The sequence below is a fragment of the Kogia breviceps genome, chromosome 12 (assembly GCF_026419965.1).
Source record: "Kogia breviceps isolate mKogBre1 chromosome 12, mKogBre1 haplotype 1, whole genome shotgun sequence".
Taxonomy (NCBI): domain Eukaryota; kingdom Metazoa; phylum Chordata; class Mammalia; order Artiodactyla; family Physeteridae; genus Kogia; species Kogia breviceps.
In genome coordinates, this window is record NC_081321.1 from 11335602 (window position 1) to 11356133 (window position 20532).

The 20532-nt window shown below is 41.7% G+C and overlaps 1 protein-coding gene across 2 annotated transcripts in view; it reads left to right on the forward strand.

The window, feature by feature from the left end:
* PTPRO (protein tyrosine phosphatase receptor type O) overlaps positions 1 to 20078 on the forward strand; it is a 229785-nt gene extending 209707 nt beyond the window's left edge. For both annotated transcript variants that reach the window (XM_059081430.2, XM_067008763.1), the window contains 8 exons: positions 1266 to 1356; positions 3455 to 3531; positions 4608 to 4742; positions 4967 to 5089; positions 10047 to 10201; positions 12321 to 12456; positions 17594 to 17714; positions 18750 to 20078. In XM_059081430.2, coding sequence (XP_058937413.1) covers positions 1266 to 1356; positions 3455 to 3531; positions 4608 to 4742; positions 4967 to 5089; positions 10047 to 10201; positions 12321 to 12456; positions 17594 to 17698 — 822 coding nt within the window. In that variant the 3' untranslated portion in view covers positions 17699 to 17714; positions 18750 to 20078. The remainder of the gene's footprint in view (positions 1 to 1265; positions 1357 to 3454; positions 3532 to 4607; positions 4743 to 4966; positions 5090 to 10046; positions 10202 to 12320; positions 12457 to 17593; positions 17715 to 18749) is intronic.
* The last annotated feature ends 454 nt before the right edge of the window (positions 20079 to 20532 follow it).

The window sequence follows — 20532 nt, forward strand, 5'->3', positions numbered from 1 at the left end:
AATAAAATTTCTAGCAAGTGGTGTCTCTACTTGTTCACTCAATAGTCTGATAGAAAAATGCATACTATATAAGTAACCCCATTCATAGATGGTTAGACAGACTGTTTACTAATATTGCCCTCGGATATGTACGGCATTTGCTGCATTGGTCATGCGCTGCACAATTCCAAGGAGCCCCATTTATGTAGACCACAGAATGATTGATGCCCCCGGAGAAATCCAGGTGGCTTGACTCCAACCCGTTTCCTATCAGACACATGTCATAGAAGCTTAGAAACCCCCCTTTCCAGTAACATAGATTTTCAGAAGTAAGTTTGTTGTCTGTTTATATAAAAATTGCTTTATCAGTGCACCTTCTGATAATAGAATTTATAAGAGTAATGATGCACACAAACAGATATTTGGATGCTCCCATTTTCATGGAAGGGTTTGCCTACCCACTACGGCGTCATCCTTATTTGGGGGTTTTATTACCAGATTTTAGTGACTGTCAATCCTATATCTTGTAATGTGGAGAATGTGCCCTACTTCGTGTTCCTCACTCTCTCCTTTTCTACCTTCTCAAAAGCTCATTGCCTTCAGGAGAAATGCCTACAATTCCTCATAGAATCGGAAATATTTATGCAAACTGCATAAATTTCAGTTACCCTGTACCTCCAAAAATCTGAAACCTACTTCTGTTTTCAAATTTTCCATACCCCTGAGTGTAATGCACATAATTCTAACCTTCTCCAAGTGATCACTTAGTTATCCAAGGTATTTATGTATTACATCAGTCAGCTATTACTGCAATAATGCTTTATAAGAAACGACCTCAAAATCTCAGTGACCTACAACACTTATTTTTCTCACTTTTGGCTCTGTGGGACAGATGAGATCATTCTACTTCAGGCTGTGGGTCAGAGTCAGGTCTGTTCCATGTGTCTTCTCATCCTGGGACCAGTAGCTTTCCTGGGCACATTCTTTGCAAGCAGATGTTAGAAGCACAAGAGAGCAAACCAAGCTGAGCAAACACATTTAAAGCTTCTGATTGGACGTGAGTTCTACCCAACTTCATTGGCCAAAAGCAAGGTGGCAACAGTAAGATGGAGAAGTACACTCTGCCCCAAAAGGGAGCCACTGTGACATGGGGGTGTGATAATTGTGATCATTCTATTAGAGGCAGGAAGTGAAGAATAATCCAGTATGAGCAATAAACCAATGTGAACAATAATGCAATCCATACCATGTATGGGAATCTCAAATCTATTCTCTGTCATTTACAGGAGTTGAAGTTGATTGGACTGGATATTCCACACTTTGCTGCAGACCTTCCACTGAACCGATGTAAAAATCGCTACACAAATATCCTACCATGTAAGATTGTCAATAATGCCAATCCTACTCATGTCTTCCAAAGGCTGAAGGGCTGTTACTGAAGATTAATCAGTTTCAGGAACCTCTGGCCAGACCCAGTAACGGTCTGTATATTCAAAGCCATCTCTGTGATTGCATTGATCACATTGGTGCTTTGATGTCATTAGATCCTGTCATGTGTAGGAAAATTTAATAATTATGCTTTTAAATAAATTGTATCTGAACAGAAAAGACCGACCATTTGGCTTTTTGGAGATCCAAAAGTATTAGCCAAATTAGGGACAAGATAATCTGTGCTCATAACCTATTTTCAGTCAATTCATCGACAATGGAAGGAGGCAAATGGAAAGGGAGTGCGAGGTGCGAAAAAAAACCTCTTTTCGTACTTCTGGCAAGCTCTTCCATTCCTTAGCATTTTGTAATACAAGCAACATTCAAAGAACAAAATAATGCCAAGTGCAGCAACATGAATGGACCTAGAATTTGTCATACTGAGTGAAGTAAGTCAGACACAGAAAGACAAATATCATATGATATTGCTTACATGTGGAATCTAAAAAGTAGGGTACAAATGAACTTATTTACAAAACAGAAATAGAGTCACAGATGTAGAAAACAAACTTATGGTTACCAAGGGATAAGTGGGGGAGGGATAAATTGGGAGATTGAGACTGACATATACACACTACTACATATAAAATAGATAACTAATAAGAACCTACTGTATAGCACAGGGAACTCTACTCAATACTCTGTAATGACCTATATGGAAAAGAATCTAAAAAAGAGTGGATATATGTATATGTATAACTGGTTCACTTTGCTGTACAGCAGAAACTAACACAACATTGTAAATCAACTATACTCCAATAATATTATTTTTAAAAGCAACAAAGAAAAAGTAATATAAAGTACTTACAAGACAATTAAAATACATTTAATATAGATTTAACTTTCCTCTCTGCTACACTCTGGGGGGAGCTGGGAAAGAAGGGAAAAGTGCAAAGTTCTAGAAAGAGAACTCCCTCCTTTAAAAGGGTTCTTGACAAAATTAAGCAGTATCATCATTACAACACCTTACTTCTGTACACAGTTCAGGATTTACTTTTTTCATGTGAAGTCCATTTACAAAAAGACCATCAACTCCATCTTCCCTTCTCGAGGCTTCCCAAAAGTAGTGAATTCTCTGGATGTCCCTGAATGAAATGGAAATCCTGTGTTTAGGGTACATTCTATGGCCTTCCATGCAATCTACCAGATATTTTAGTTCCTGTATATATTCTCCACAAATCCCCAAAACCTGGAGACCACTCTTTCAAGGACAGGAGGGCTTGAGGGAGGAAATATTGGTGGGGAGATATTTATACATTTATTTAAACCAGAATCTAGGATTGAGATAGGCTAAAATATTAAGCTAAAATAAATTTTATCTGCCTACCTTATCACTGACCGATTTGACTTGGTGCTGAGCACAGATATTGGGTAAAGAATTGTCTTGACAAGTCTTCCTTCCACTCTGATTTTTTTTTTCTTGTTCATTTGTTTTGTTTTATATCTGTTAATCCCGAACTCCTAATTTATCCCTCCCCACCCATTTCCCCTTTGGTAACCATAAGTTTGTTTTCTTTCTATGAGTCTGTTTCTGTTTTGTAAACAAGTTCATTTGTATCAATTTTTTTTTAGATTCTACATATAAGTGATATCACATTATATTTGTCTCTGTCTGACTTACTTCACTTAGTAAAATAATCTCCAGGTCCATCCATGTTACTACAAACGGCATTATTTCATTCTTTTTTATGGCTGAGTGATATTCCATTGTGTACATATACCACATCTTATTTATCCATTCATATGTTGATGGACACTTAGGTTGCTTCCATGTCTTGGCTATTGTAAATAGGGCTGCTATGAACATTGGAGTGCATGTATCTTTTTGAATTCGAGTTTTCATTTTTCTGGATATATGCCCAGGAGTGGGATTGCAGGGTCATATGGTAGTTCTATTTTTAGTTGTTAAGGAACCTCCACACTGCTCTCCATAGTGGCTGCACCCTTCCACTCTGACTTTTAATATTTTTCTCCTTATGCTTTACAGATGACTTTAGCCGAGTGAGATTAATCTCCATGAATGAAGAGGAAGGTGCAGACTATATCAATGCCAACTACATTCCTGTAAGTAATCAAAATTAAAATTAAAATTAAAAATTTAATTTAATTTTAAAATTAAAAAAATCAGCCATCCAAATTCTAACCCAGCCAGAGGAAGACTATTAGGGCTTCAGGGATGTGTCAAACAGCTCAAGAGAGAGCCGTTCTCCACTAAGCACTCCAACTCTAAAGAACAGTTTCCATTATTCCATTTTTTTTTTTTTTTTTTTTTTTTTTTTTTGCGGTACGCGGGCCTCTCACTGTTGTGGCCTCTCCCGTTGCGGAGCACAGGCTCCGGACGCGCAGGCCTAGCGGCCATGGCTCACGGGCTTAGTTGCTCCGCGGCATGTGGGATCTTCCCGGACCAGGGCACGAACCCGTGCCTCCTGCATCGGCAGGCGGATTCTCAACCACTGCGCCACCAGGGAAGCCCCATTATTCCATTTTAGAATAAAGAAGAGGGAGACAAAGAAGCCCAGAGACTAGTAATATACAAATGTCTTTGAAAACGACTAGTGAAATTGAAAATCGATCATTATACTTATCATCTTCCTTGTGCTTAAATGTCAGTGTCAGCAACCACCTGGGCAGCTGTGCTTTTAAAATGTATCTATAAAGACAGTGGTTGGGCTTCCCTGGTGGCGCAGTGGTTGAGAATCCGCCTGCTGATGCAGGGGTCATGGGTTCGTGCCCCGGTCCGGGAAGATCCCACATGCCGCGGAGCAGCTGGGCCCGTGAGCCATGGCCGCTGAGCCTGCGCGTCCGGAGCCTGTGCTCCGCAACGGGAGAGGCCACAACAGTGAGAGGCCCGCGTACCACAAAAAAAAAACAAAAAAAAAAGATAGTGGTTGTTATTGTCAAAAGGTGGGGGTGTGATTTTTAGGCTTCCCCCCCCAAAAAAATGTGTAAAATCATATGGATTTCTACAGTCAGCTACTATGACTGCCTCCTTGATGAAAAAAGGAGAAAACATTACATACGTGCATGATCCCTTGCCATTTTATCCCCAGTAAATTTTCAGTTTTTTCTCATTTGTGTGAAACGGCATTTGGTGTTGACTGTTAACTCCTTAGGTGACAACTTTGTCACTTACCTTCCAGGGATACAACTCCCCCCAGGAGTATATTGCCACACAGGGGCCTCTGCCTGAAACCAGAAATGACTTTTGGAAGATGGTCCTACAGCAGAAGTCTCAGATTATCGTCATGCTCACTCAGTGTAATGAGAAAAGGCGGGTAAGTGCCTGGTGGGGTGAGCCCCACGCAGCAAAGCCTGTACCAGCCACTGCCATGGATTAAATGCTTAGTCTACTGGAAATTATCCCACTTGCTTCATCCTTCATCCTCACAAAAATCCTGTACAATTCTTCAGAGGCAAGTCTTTCGCTTTCCCTAGATGAGTACAGACTATTTCCTGCCTAGCCTGTTTGTTCTGAAAGATTGTGCTCTTGTCCCCTCAGGTGAAATGTGACCACTACTGGCCGTTCACGGAAGAACCCATAGCTTACGGAGACATCACAGTGGAGATGATCTCAGAGGAAGGGCAGGATGACTGGGCCTGTAGACACTTCCGGGTCAACTATGTAAGTCACAGGGTGTGGCTTCAGGAGCTGTCCCCACGCTGAGGGAAGCCCCAGGGTCAGAAGACCGACCCCCCTTCATGGGAGACTCTGAGCACCTCAGACTTGGCAACACGGCTTCCCCCAAGAGAAAACTCCCTCGTGTAATGTGCTTGTTTCCTAACTCCTCGAGAACCGTGTGGTTTAAATACTTATCCTGGAGAGCCCGGGGAGATGGAATCAGAAAGCTGCACCGTTCCATCTCAGATTTCAGCCAGGGTAATAGAAGACACGGTGAGCCCCTGCTCACCAGGCGTGACTGAGGAGAGAAGTGTTGTCACTACTTATATTAACCATGTATGGGTATATTTAGGATATACAAGCACCTGCATTATAAATTAAAATTTAGTTTTAGATGTAGTGGTTTGGGTTTTATTTCACTTTGGCTTTGTCCCTTATTTTGTTGTAGTTTGGCTTTTATTATTCCTTAGGTACTTCTGGACCTTATTAATCATGGTTTCCTAGCTCTTTTGAAATGCTATTGAATTCTGATTGTTAGAATGTCAGAAAAGTCTATTTTTTCCCATAAGGACCGCTACATCTCTGCTAACAGGCAGGCTATCGAGCTCATGCTGAATGTCTGTGTGCCAGGTGAGGTGCTGACATCAACCACAGTGAAACTGGTTCCTTCTTCACTGAGGGCAGCCCTAGAAAACAGGAGGGAAGTTTTACTAGTATTCTCCACCTAAGCATGGTCTCTGTTTAGGACAAACTTAATACTAAAGTCCTCATTAAAATGTGCTTCTCTGCTTAGGAACAACATTTTCTCACAGTGTAGATCAGAGGATGAACAAAAGACCCTGCTTCGTGAAGTCCATGAGCTAAGAATGAATTTTACCTTTGTAAAAGTTGGAAAAAATTAAAAGAAGAATAATATCTCAGGGTTTCCCTGGTGGCGCAGTGGTTGAGAGTCTGCCTGCCAATGCAGGGGACGCGGGTTCGTGCCCCGGTCCGGGAGGATCCCACATATCGCAGAGCAGCTGGGCCCGTGAGCCATGGCCGCTGGGCCTGTGCATCCGGAGCCTGTACTCTGCAACGGGAGAGGCCACAGCAATGAGAGGCCCGCGGTTAAAAAAAAAAAAAAAAAAAAAAGTAAAGAATAATATCTCACAGAAAATAGTATACGGAAATTATAAAATTCCAATTTCAATGTCCATAAATAACGTTTTATTGAAACATAGCCACAGATTTGTTTACTGATTTTCTACGACTCTTTCTATGCTACATCAAGCTTGAATAGTTGCCACAGAGACTGTATGATCCACATAATCTGAAATATTTACTATCTGCCCTTTACAGAAAATGCTTGATGACCTTAACATAGGCAACGGAAACAAGGATTGTTCATATCAGTGCAACCCAAGCACTCATTAACTCGCCATTTATTGATATTTACAAGAAACAAATCACTTCTTAACCACTACTAGTTAAAAATGGCTTTTGCTACATTGGGAATTTAGGCAAATCCCAGTGTAACTGTTAACAAACTGCTCCAGGCTGTTCCATCTCTTTGAAATGCCCAAATCCTCCTGTTCCCTAAGCACACTCCTACTCAGAATTTCAGCTCAAATGTTAGCTCCTTTATCAAGCCTTCCCTAGTCTCAAAAGACCTTTCTCCCTGTCCTCTCCTGCTCTAGTTCCATGTATATCACTCCATCACAGTGCACCATACATGGTTATATTTCTCTCATTTCATGTCTGCCTTCCCATCCCCCCCCCCATGTACTATAATGGACTCAAGTATCCTGTTTTAATAATCCTTGTAATCCTAACCCTTAGCCACTTAATAAATCTTCATGGAATTAATAAATCAGTGAATGAATGAATGTTTTCAAAAATAATAAATCACTTAGAAAACATCAACAGACTTAGCCATCAGAGAAAATGTTTGACAATCTCAATTCCATTTGAACTCTCCTTTCTTTCTTGGCTATTTTACCCAGAAAGCCAGTATAAACTGCTATACAAATACAGAGTAAATCTTTCCCCAGGTTTTGCATCTGGGAGAAAAAAGTTGCAAAGCAAAAATAAGGTCTGTTCCCTTGACTGGGAAAAGTGACATCGATCACTGTGTGATCAATACTATGTTCTTGTCCTTGGTCTTAAATAATAACTTTTCAATGACAACCATGTGAAGGGCTTGAAACATAGGAATAAAACGCTGAATAATAGACTTTTCTGGTTTTTAACACCGTAGTTTCAAGCATCTGATCCCAGAGCGCCCCCTTTTGGCCATAAACAAGTAGAATCTAAATTTTAAGCTCCTGCAATGAAGGTTAAATTACCAAAGAACCTTGTGCTGTGCTGATGGATACCTTTTTCTATTTTTTCCATTTTTTGCTTATACACTTCTTTATTCCCTCCATGTTGATATGTGGAAATTTTCAGAGTACAACCAGATAAAATTACACAAGTGAGGAAATCAGAGTATGAGAAATTTTGGAATGGTTAAGTAAGATGTAGCCAGTGGGGTTTGCTCATTTAATAGGAAAGGAGGAAAATGACCATAAAACAAAATTTGTCACTCTCCAGTACTTGAAACTTGGCATGAACTGAGTAAGAACTGGAGACTAAAAACCAGCAGAAACGTGTTTGTTCCCATTACTTGTGCCTTGCTATTCAGCTGACAGGAATCACCCATATGATACAAGACCTCTGCCCTGCAGCTACAGAGACACTAATCACAATTTAAAGCTTTCTTATTTTTGAATCACCTTGCATATTTTAGCTGGATACATTTCCAGATACATTTTAGAATATATATATTCTAATATAGTTATATATATAAGTATATATATATATGCATGTATGTATGTATATATTCTGTCAATTAAAATAACAATCTACAATAGGAATATATATATATATATATATATATATATTTTTTTTTTTTTTTTTTTTTTTTTTGGCGGTACGCGGGCCTCTCCCTGTTGTGGCCTCTCCCGCTGCGGAGCACAGGCTCCGGACGCGCAGGCTCAGCGGCCACGGCTCACGGGCCCAGCCGCTCCGCGGCACGTGGGATCTTCCCGGACCGGGGCACGAACCCGTGTCCTCTGCAGGCGGATTCTCAACCCCTGCGCCACCAGGGAAGCCCTACAAGAGGAATATTTATTTGAACCAAACTGAGGACTGTAGCCTGGAAGGCAGCCTCTCAGGCAACTCTGAAGAACTTCTCTGGAGAAGCATGATTTTCAGCACAGTTTTATATCTTGTCAGAACAAAGAATATTAAACAAGTCAAGGATACATTCCTTCAAGATTTCAAAAAAGCCCAGATCAGCACATACACAGCAAGCCAGTATGGCTTTGGCCCCTGGGAAGGGATTCTTATCTTGGAAGGAGGACCAGCATTGGTGTCCCGGGAAGAGGGCATTTATCTTTATTTTCAACATGGACATTCTTTACTTCCGGGCAATGCACCTTTTTCTTTAATAATTAAAGCAAGTGTACAATGTATGTTTGATAGGCCACAAACAGGCCGTTCTGGTTAGCATACAATTCAAATTAATTCATGTATAACCCAGAAGGACTTCCCGTACTTCAATATGTAAAAATTTCTTTTATCAAAAACACATATATCCCTACAGTGTATGAGTCTGTGCTCAGCCTGGGATCCGCATTTGGAAAGAGCGAGCATTTTTGTGAATTTTTCTGGGCAACCAAAATAATCTGGGGATAGAGTATCCTTAATTCCTCTGGGTGTTGAGTAAATTCATTCATTCTGCACAATTTATTATGCTTGCGTTACTTTCTTGCCATACTTCCTGAAGACAGCAGTGAGGTTGGCCGGCATCTTTGCAGATTTCATGCTCCATGTGTAGAAGACAAAGCCTTTGAACTTGCTCATACAGAGAGACATTGCCTATGGCTGGGGACGTGTGGCCTTAGGCCAAGGAGACAGCGGGTCTAGTTGAAGTGCTGACATTTATATTTATACAAATATTATTATATTTGTATTTATACATTTATTTATATTTCTAATTTTTACCTCACCCAAGACCAGTGACACTTTGAAATTCATTTCTCTCTAATACCTGAAAACCTAAACTTTAACTCCAAACTCATAGGCAGACCAAATTCTTCCAAAGTATGATATAGTATTCTATCTCCTGAGTGGATCCTAGGGTCTTAGCAAATTTGAGGGGTGAGGGATGCATTAGATCTTTGTGAGGCTTGGATTTGGAATATTTCTGATAGTTGATAGCAAAACTTTATGCTTGTCAATTAGTAGGGACTTAAAAAAGTAAATCTTGGAGGACGCACATCCTAGCTGATATTTACACAGGTCAGAGGGGACAACGATATATTTGGTATACGGGTTCATATGAATGGGAAAATAATACAAAACATATCCATTTACTGGAATTCCCAGAACCACCCATTGAAATGCACTGAGCTGCATGACAGCAAGTGCTAGTAATTATGCTGTAGTCGTGATGAGGATATCTAACAGACACCACCCTTCACAAACACAATCACACTTAATCTCCACAACTTCGGTGGGAGACGCCTGTGAGAAGTGGGGCGCAGCTAGGTGCTATTAGCAGCGCCAGGGAAAGGGGGTGCAACAGCCTGGCCCCGTGGACCCAAGCGGGACACCAACAGCATCTTCCAGTATTTAATTCATCGCCCAGAGCTGATGTAACTTCTAAGTGGCAGGGCCAGGATGCAAACCCTGATCTGCTTAAGCTCTTATCACGACAGAGGCATGGATTAGCCTATTTAGCCTACTATCTGAAGCTTTATACAACTAGTATTTTTTTTTCAGGGCCTGCTTTGGGCCAGACACAATGCTGAGAGCTGGAAAGGGAGATGTACCGACCAGGAGTGAAATGTGGCTTTACCTTCGCTTGGAGCTGCCTCCGAGGCCTGAGCCATCCTCACGGGGAACTGAGAGATTAACGCTTGTTTTTCTCCTAAAGGCTGACGAGATGCAGGATGTGATGCATTTTAACTACACTGCGTGGCCTGATCACGGGGTGCCCACAGCCAACGCTGCAGAAAGCATCCTGCAGTTTGTACACATGGTCCGACGGCAAGCGACAAAGAGCAAAGGCCCTATGATCGTGCACTGCAGGTAACCTCATCAAATGCATTGTCGGTTAGAAATCACGGAGGAAATTGCCCACCAGACTGAATTAACAGTTAAATGAATTATGATTTTTTAAAATGTATGATTAACTGAAGTCTTACTAGATACATGATTTACTTATAATATGGCTATTTATATCCTGTAGTATATGAGATTAATAATATTATTGCCATTATTAGATTAAAAAAAAAACAAAAAACCTAAGGCATAGAAAGATTAAGGAAATCACAAAAGTTCATGCATCCAGAACACGGAGGAGTTAGTATTCAAATCCACGTACACCCGTCTCCAAAGACCGGGCTTTTAAAAGCAGCATGTGATGGTACCCTATCCTATCAAGGATTCTGTGGGGTTTATAACAGAGCCAAATACAAAGTCAAATTAAAAATAGCCAATCACAACCCAGAGTAATATAAATAGACATAAAAAGCAAGTTGAAGGAAAAGTGAAATAAAAACATTCAGCTCATGAAGATAAACATATTTGCTAGGTTTCTCTTCCACATTATCTCTAAATTTCCAGATGGTGCCGAGAAAAGGGGCTATGATCTACTGCATTATCAAAAATCAAGGACCACACTAATCCCTTACAGAAAGAGTTATCTTTGAATTTAAGCTTTCTTTCCTACCATGTGAACAAAGCTCCATCAAAATCCAGCAGTGTGACATGATGTTGCTGTGAAATGTTTATGCAGCCTCAGAAGAGCCGGGGGTATAAATGCACTCCTATTGTGTATCAGCAGTAGAAGCAGTATAAAGCTGTCAGAAGAGGCATTCGCAGCCATTAATCCTGGATCTAGTACCTTGGTCTGTGAACTAGAATGGCTAAGGGTGTGTGTGTGTGCGTGTGTGTGTGTGTGTGTGAGAGAGAGAGAGAGAGAGAGAGAGAGAGAGAGAGAGAGAGAGAGAGAGAGAGAGAATGTGTCTCCCTGGAAAGAAAAATGTTTCATAAGCTACCAAGGTTCTGATTAGGGAGACTGCCCTTGCTGTCAGTCATTCCCAGGTCAAAAGCTTTGCTTCACCAGATGAAATGATCTCATCTCAAAATGGTTCTTTCCAAGAGCAGAAAATAAAGCGGCTCAACCCTGGGGTCAAACACATGGACTCCTTTCACGCACGTAGCAGGGTAGCAGGTATAGTTCTGGATGTGACCTCGCAAGTTTCACCCAGACACAGAACATTTTATCTGAGAAGATAAGTCCTAAGAGGGAAGAACTGTCTGGTAGAAGAAGCAAACCCGGGCTCTGAACTCATGGTTTCTCCCGTTGGATTTCTCTCCCAGCAAATCGCACATGTAAATTGGTTTTGATGTCTATTTCCTCATATTCCCTCGTAATCCGGAGTTCAGAACCAGTTGGCACTTCAGTGTGTGAGTGATTGGAGGGAAAGGACAGGTGACTTTGGCTGTAACTCTGGGAACGGTGGTGGAGAATTGGTCAGCCCATATCCCTCCACTTCCCTCTATGCTCTGAGCCCTGGGGTTTGGGGACTGGAAGAGACAGGTCCAAATATTAATTCTGATTTTGAGGCAACTCTCTGCGAGAATGAAGCAGACCAGCACCCACTAGCAGGGCAGGTGCATTTTAAGGAAGGTCTGAGACGATGAACTTGACCTAGGGCAGAAGACGCGCGAATTACCATGGCCCCGGCCCTAGAACTAGGGTGTGGACGTCTCAACTAAACTTTCTAGCTGGGTGTGAGGGCTTAACCCTGAGGCTACTCAGAAGACTGGAATTGTTTATGTGTATCAGCTCCCTGGAGGGCGGGAACTGACTCTCCAGGAGGCTCCATATGGAATCCTTACTTTCCTAAGGAACAGAATCTCTGGGGGGCGGAATGGGCAGGTGTGGCCAAGGCAGACCCACACCTCTCTAAGAGAGGTGGCAGTGATAGAACTGTGACATTAGGAGACACATCAACCACAGCTGCAAACTTAAACAGTTAAGCGGGAAATAGTGTCAGTTTAGTCTTTTTTTTCAATGGTGCTACATGTCGTTTTGGTGTGTTTTTGGTTTCTGGTTTTGGTTTTGGTCTTTTTTCATCGCCAGTTTGTTTCCAACAGTGTAGAAGCGCTAAGTGATTTGCTCTCGGAACCTCTTTTTCAGTGCCGGAGTCGGTCGGACAGGAACATTCATTGCCCTGGACAGGCTCTTGCAGCACATTCGAGATCATGAATTTGTGGACATCCTAGGGTTGGTGTCAGAAATGCGGTCATACCGGATGTCTATGGTACAGACCGAGGTAGGAACATAATCACATGTATTTTTAAATTTGCCCTTGACTGAAAAACTTCCCATTATTCAATCTCATATGTCAAAACCATTGTCTCGAATTTTTTTTTTTTTTTGCATCTGCCGTTCCCAGTTTCTTATTGTGCACATTCGAACTGCTCCAAGGTATAAAAGAAACAGATATTAGTCTCTAGAAATCCATTTGGTGTACTGTGCCCGCACTTTTATTGGTGTTACGTGCCCTTCAGGAACCCAGAGCACATGGGTGTATCTGTAATGGAATAAAAGCTCTTCGAACAGACTGAGAGTTCGGTGAAGGTGACAGCCATCTGGGGAAATGCCACCAAGTGGAGACTTTAAAACGGATGTGATTTAATTTCTATATAAAATGCTAGATTTGATTCAATAAGTTTGTCATTAGTTTGCCCTTCATGTGGCTCAATTCACTTTTGATGATAATATGGGTTGACTTTGCGCTTCGTGAGGAAATAAAATCCTTACAATTTTAAGGATTTCCAGCCTCTCGTCTCCCAGCACTGCCAGCCCCTTGAGCTAAATAAATGGAAGCGTCATTGTAACAACATGGAAGCCATCCCCAGAAATATATATCAGTGCTACGTGCTCCCCTTCCCCCTCTTCTCTCAGGTACTCTCCACCTCGAAGCCTTAAAATGCGCTCAGGCTGCAGTGGCAGCCCCAGACAGACAGCATCACACCGCCTCCGAGCAGCGGTGGGTGTGCACTTGTGTGGGTTCACAAAACCTAAGCACTAGAGTTTCTTCGTAATCCTAGTCACCCAGCCGTACTCGCAACTTCTTAGCTTCAGGCGAACACTAATCCCTTTTCTCGAGGCGTGTGTGTGGGAGAAACACCTATGGACCGGAACCCAGCCTGGCCTGACCTCTGACTCAGTTCCCAAGGGATTAAAACCTGCCTTCGTCTTCCTCATGCTTTTCCCACTAATCACCACTAGATGTCAGTATAACGCAAAAGGCCACACACAGTCCGGGCTGCCGTCTCAATGCTTCCGGTTTCTCCTTTCCCACCCTTTTTATTTATCTCTCCTGCCTCTTCATCCTGTCTGACCAAGACTTGGCACAGACATTCCAATCTGTTTATTTCTGAGCTCTAGTAAGATCATAGCACTTTGGAAAGAGTAACTCATTCACATTCAGACGGCTCAGGGATGGTTAGGAAGCAAGACATCTATCGGTGCGCTCACTTCCTTGAGATCACTCACATTCCAGCCCTGCTACCTTCTAATTTACCATCGTGGAGACATAGACATTATCCTATTATCATAAGTTTAAAATGTCCTGGTTTCCCAGACAAGCCCAACTACCTAGTGATTAAACAGTGCGTTATGAATCCGTTCATATTTTTGGCTTTCACTTCCATAAATCAATATCCTCCTATGTGATTAAAATTCTCTGTTATGTATATTGATCTCCAAGCTTCAAAGGGCCACTCCTTATTTTAAGTATTTGGATTTGATTAACTGTCTGCCCCCGTTGACTTAATGCATACCTTTTATAATTTTATAGACTGTGATTACAGCCTGTTGGCTTTCAACTTTCCAACGACAGAATCCTAATCCCTTTTTAAAAGGTCTACGTTCACATGGTAGACCCTCTATCCAATTTTCAGTGCCATTATCTTTCTTCATGTGTGGTAATCCCAGGACACCAGGGCCACCACCATGTGCCTTTCTGTAAAGCTGAGAAAAAGTTGGGTTTTCTCTGTAACTTTCTTTCCTCAAATTTTGATCGCTTCTTTGTTTATGGTAGTATTTTAGGTTGACATCTCCAGGGAAACAGTCTTTTTTTAAGTACGATATCCCTTCCCTGAACTCTCGTGGGAAAATTCAAAGTCAGCGGAAGAGGCAGAGGTCACCACGGGTCACTTATTTTTCCCAACTGTTCCAGTTCACTCTTGAGTTCCCTCAGGATTTTGCAGTGATCCTCTCTAGTTCACGTTACTTATTTATGTCGGTTTTGTTAGTTATGTCTGGAACAACTTGTCCAATGAGTTACCTCTGTTTTTCCTCATTCCTGTGCTCTTCGTGGTTCAACCTGTAACTTGAATGTTAGGATTTCCTTAACATCCTCCTTGAGCTCATTCCCGCCCCAGTCCTGCTGCCTCCTAGTTTACTGATGGTAATAATAAAGAGCAGAGTAAAAAATTATTTCTCTTCACCATCCCAGAGCACTCCTTTGACACTAATGGTTTTCAAGAGGCCAGAATGATTCTCCAGCTGAGTCGATGTATATACAGAAACCACAGTGTGTTGTGTACAGGTTACCTCCCATGCTGGTTTTTAATTTTCCTACGCCCTCTTGACGGCCGTGATTCTAGTACCCCACCCCCTCTACAAACAGCAGAAGTCACTGATTGATTTGACCATATCCTCAGATGCATATTTCAGGTCCCTGCAACATGCCACGTGGGCCTTTTCCCAGCTGACCAGGCATGCCTTGTGGACCCCTGCACAAGAGGAGCGAGGGGTAGTCAGAGAGAAGGGTGGTCAGGCCAGACCCCGAAAGAGGCCCGGGACCAACCCTGACCACTGTACAACTCACTTCACCTCTCAAACCTCCCATTCCGATGAACAGATACACTGTACTATATGTAAAATAAATAATGAACAAAGACCTACTGTACAGCACAGGGAACCAGACTCAGTATTTTGCAATAACCTATAAGGAAAAGGATCTAAAAAAAACATAGACATAGATGTATGTACAACTGAATCACTTTGCTGTACACCTGAAGCTAACACAACGTTGTAAATCAACTAGACTTCAATTTTTAAAAAATTAAACAATAAAAATATATATTTTTAAAAAACTCCATTCCTCATCTGTAAAAAGTGAAGGACAACGTTCATTAGTTGTTTGTTGTAAAGTATACATCAGGTGAACCGATATCATCAAGATAAGTGCTTTGAAATTGGGAAGTGCCACATGTGGATGGCCTTGGCCTCTCCTGGGCTCTCTTCTATTTTTATCAAAGGTTTTCTTTAATTTTCCTCTAATAGGCTTTCCCTGGAGGTCAGCTAGGGCCTCGCTTTGAGCAGCCTCTTCCCCTCATCGGCAGCCTCCTGATTTCTCAGGAACTCTCAGAGATGCGTCTGTAAATAGTCTTTTATTTACTTTTCCTGTGGCCTGGCTACTTTATTTACTTATTTATTTAGACACAAAGTTTGGCCACTGCGTAGGTATGAGGTAAGAAACCAGGCAGTCTCTGTCCTTATCGATGCCCTGTGCTTGACTCAACACCGGAAACAAGGGAGGGATGTGTCATAACAAGAAAGGGAAGCTCAGTTACTGATGTGATATTGTCACGATATAAGGGAATACATTTTCCCCAAATTTTGTTGAAAAATACATGTGAGTCCAGGGAAACTTGAAGTATTTAATTTTATCCTTTGTACGAAGTTGTCATACAAAAGGCTCCTTGAAATCCTGTGGTTATCTTAACTGGTTCTTATTTAAAGGTTATTTTTAATGGTATTACTTAGAGAGAAACTCCGGAAAGCAAGGAAAAAGGAGAAATGAGCTTGACTTCATGGCATAAAGACAGCTACTCTCAATATTCTGGCATAGCTCATGTCGGCCTTCATTCAAGTATAATGTTCACACAGTGGTGCTCATATGCCCTATACACATATGCTAATTTTACATTCTGATTTTTCACTTAATATCTTGCTACCTGTATCATCCCAAATTGCCTAAAACTCTATAACTCTCATTTTAAAGACTGACTACTGTTTCATCTTAGATGTGCTGTTGCTTACTTAAAGCATTCTCCTTTTTATAGGACATTAAATTGGATTCTTTCCTTTCTGACTTTTATCTGTCCACAGTGCCATTTATTAGCATTTATTTTATTAATTGTACCTCCACCAACTGTAGGTAAAAGTGATTGCTTCAACAAACTCAGATCATCACTGAATATTATTTTTTTCCTTTAGGTTTGCTTACTTTATAGATAAAAAAGTTTTAAGTTACAATTTTTTATTACTTGGCCATTTTTTGCATATGGTTTAATATTTTCTCTGTTTACTTAAACATTTAATAAGCACAAACTAAGTGCTGGGTATTAGGAATAAAAAGACACGGTCCCTGCCTTCCGGGAATATTTGGTCTAGTGGTCAGTGTATTTTATTTATTTGTCACTTTAAGTGTGCATGTTATTGATGTGGATGAATTTTAAAGAAAGATGACGGTATCAACATTTGTCATAATTCTAGAAAATATTCCCTCTCAGTTTCTGGTTTGCCCTTTATTTTATTCTTTTTACTGCTTTTTATATACAGTAGTTTGACATTTTTATTTGTAACTTATTTCATTGTTTAAAGTTTAAACAGTCCTTCCTTAAAGTAATCAGAGAAAAATTAACCTATATTTTCCTTTATATTATTATGGCTTAACTCATTAAACTTCCTGGAATTTATTTCAGTGTATTATGAGGTGATGTGCTACTTTTTTTTTTCAAATAGCCGCATGATTTATTGATTGAATATTCATTGCCTTTAGCATTAAGTAGTGATAGTCTAAGCCCTATTATTAATCAATCTATTTCTACAGTTGATTCTCTTGGATTTTCTAGTTATAAAATTGTGTCATATATGTGGAATCTAAAAAAAAAAAGAAAAATAACTGGTTCTATGAACCTAGGGGCAGGACAGGAATAAAGACACAGATGTAGAGAATGGACTTGAGGACACGGGGAGGGGGAAGGGTAAGCTGGGACGAAGTGAGAGAGTGGCATGGACTTATATACGCTACCAAATGTAAAATAGATAGCTAGTGGGAAGCTGCCGCATAGCACAGGGAGATCAGCTCTGTGCTTTGTGACCACCTAGAGGGATGGGATAGGGAGGGTGGGAGGGAGACTCAAGAGGGAAGAGATATGGGGACATATGTATATGTACAGCTGACTCACTTTGTTATAAAGCAGAAACTAACACACCATCGTAAAGCAATTGTACTCCAATAAAGATGTTAAAAAAAATTGTCTCATAAATAAAGAAGAATGTTTCCCTTGACATCACATCATAGCATTTAATACTGCCGTAGTATTAGAATATTATATTTTTGCACAGAGATATCTTGCTCTAAAACATGTCTTTGTCTTTTGCCCCAGGAGCAGTACATTTTTATCCATCAGTGTGTGCAACTGATGTGGATGAAGAAGAAGCAACAGTTCTGCATCAGTGACGTCATCTATGAGAATGTCAGCAAGTCTTAGTTCAGAATCCAGACCAGTAAGTAGAGAAGAGCCCATCATGGGCACCCTGTCTTACAACAATGGGAGAGGACGTGAGGGAATACGACAAAGGCAGCAGTGGCTATTTGTGCTGATTCTGACCCCAGAGAGGTGGTCCTAGGGAGAGACAAATACCGTAGCAGATCTTTGAGCTTCAGTGGGCCTTGGTTGGTGGGTGTGACATGCAAGAGCTTCAGCAACTCATGAAGATTTGCCCTCCATTCCCTCCACCCTGAACCTTAAATTACTCTGATATTGGATCTGGGCCTGCAATATCAGGATATTACCATCCAATGCTATTTATCTAGATACTGTATGCAAACATTTTACTGGCTGCAAGGGCCATACAAGGGGCTACAAAGAAGACATGAGCTAAAGTAGACACCCCAAAGAAGAAAAGCAATATTGACAGTAGTCTTAGGTTAGCGGAGTTTTCAAATGCCTTGATCTCATCTATTATGTGAGTGCTTACTTGAGAGCGTCGTGTAAAGAATCGTAACACAGTCAATGCTTTGTACTCACGTTTTCACTAGGAGATCAGACTTTGGAGGTGTAAGTAATCTCTGCTAAAGTAACAGGTAATCTTCTAACTCAACTCAGTAAACAGAACATAGAACGTGCATGAATATATTAAGGTTGGAGGGATCATTGACAGGGAGAGAGAGGACAAGGGTGCCTTGAGGAAGAAGTATGGAAGGATATGGACCAGTGAGTACCAGGATAGGATTAGCATCAGACCGTTACATTCATCAACAAAGACAGACAGAAAGCACAAGGAGGCAGGAAGGATAAAGAATAAGGCAAGACAGACAGAGACAAATTTGCAGGTGGAGGGAAAGACAGAGCCACAGACAGGAGGACTTGCACAGAGGAAGATGCACAGATAAACCCACGTCCACATGGGCTGTGGGGTTGAGTGTAATGAGAGCTAGTGATGGAATCAGGAGGCGGTGACTGTACTTCCAGCCACAGAGCTGTTGTTTAGGGGCTTTGCTCTCCCAGGCTGCTTACCATCTTCCTCTCTCATTTACAGGACAGGACATGATGTGAACCCATCCTCCCTTGCTTCCAAGAGTTTTTTGGGGGGGCTCTACTAGCCATTTGCTAAAAAGAGCCCTGCTTTGTAGTATGTGGCCAAGGAGATAATTTATCTCATAGAAGCACCGGGAAGACTTAGCCTTAAAGAGCCTACAGTGTCTTTTGGACTCTCACTTCTGGACATTCAATAATGGACCAAATTCAACCGGACACCAGAAAGGTCCAGACGCTCTGCAAAGGGCAGGAAGCACAACACTTCCGAAGAGTTTCGCTGGCCCTTTGCCGGTTGGGCTGAGTTTTTTGTTGTCGTTTTTAAGTGCAATAATTTTTGTACGTGTGTGATTTTATCAGAACGTTGAATTGTTTTCTGCCCGCACTATTGATCAAGCTCGTAGCCCAAGAAGGATCAGGCATTGTTAGTGTCAAATTATACCTCATTGTTAAAAGGAGGCATGCACACACATGAAAAAATGCCAATTCTGCTTCAAGGAAGTTGAACCAGTGCTATCTATAATCCAACATAAGCTTACTGGATCAGGAATGGGGAGGGTGGATCGGGGGGGAGAGAGAAAGGTTCTTCCCACAGATCAACTGAGTATCTTTTCCAAATATGAAGAGCTGTAATTCAGCTTCAAAGTAGAGTAGAAAAAATATTTAAGTCTTAATTGTTCTAGTTCTTGATGTTTTTTTCTTATTAACAGCTCAGTGTTTCTTCCTTGGCCCTCTTGGACTAATGTCACTGTCCAGGTTCTTTTTCAACAAACTAGATCTGGTTCAGAAGACTTTGAAAGTCTCCCTCTTTAGACTCCATTGCTGTCTGAGCAATCTTGGTGCCTAGAGTTTGCGTTCCTTTTTCTGTTGACCTGCATCCACGTAAAAGCTATTTCTTTGCGAACTATAGGCTGTGAACACGCACTTTCTTTCCCCCAAAGAGCTGGGAGTTTATGAAGTTGTGGCAATGAACTGCAGCATGCTGGGACAATGATTTGCCTACATTTTTGGGGGGGGGTAATGTTGTCAAGCATCTCTATGGGTTCTGACAGAGATAACCTTCTGTTTTGTTTTCTTTGGGGTGGTTGTCAGTTTCATTTTAACCTGTGTAACTAGCAACACTCTATTCTTTGCATTTTGTATAATTACAGTACATACTTGTGTCTTGTGACATGAACACTGTCAGAATGGACACAGATGGCATCCTGAAGCCTGCTACTTTGTGTCGCTTCCTGAGAATGAAGAGGCGATGGATATACAAAGGAAAACATTTTGAGTTGAAAGTAAACACAAGCTTGCTGCCTCACTGGAGCAGTTGGCTGTCCTGAGCCTTCCTGTGTGTGTTTCAAGAGGCTGTGTCCCCCTCTCTGTGCGTCCGCCCCCTCGCCCTGGATCCCCGCTTTCCTGCGCATCTCCGCGAAGCCATGTACGCATCGTCAGTTTCACATTTTATCAGTGACCTTTGTAATGGCAAAGGATGCCAAGTGAACAGCTCTGCACCCCACTGTCTCTTGTCACCAAGGCCTGGCCACAGCAGAGCCTGGCACAGTCCTTTGCAAGACCTGGCCAAGCAGGGAGTCTCAGGTTCGCCTCGTGGGGGTGGGAGAGGAATGTCAGAGGCTGTCCAGACCCCGCAGGTCAACAGCTTGGGCTCCCTGGGTGTTGTCAGCTTTGACTCGCCCCCACCCCTTCCTCCCCTTCTCACCTCCCTGCTGCCACCTTCTTCTCTTCTCACTCGCACCCCTTTAAGTCCCTTCTTGGACATGTTAATAATGTACCACTCCATT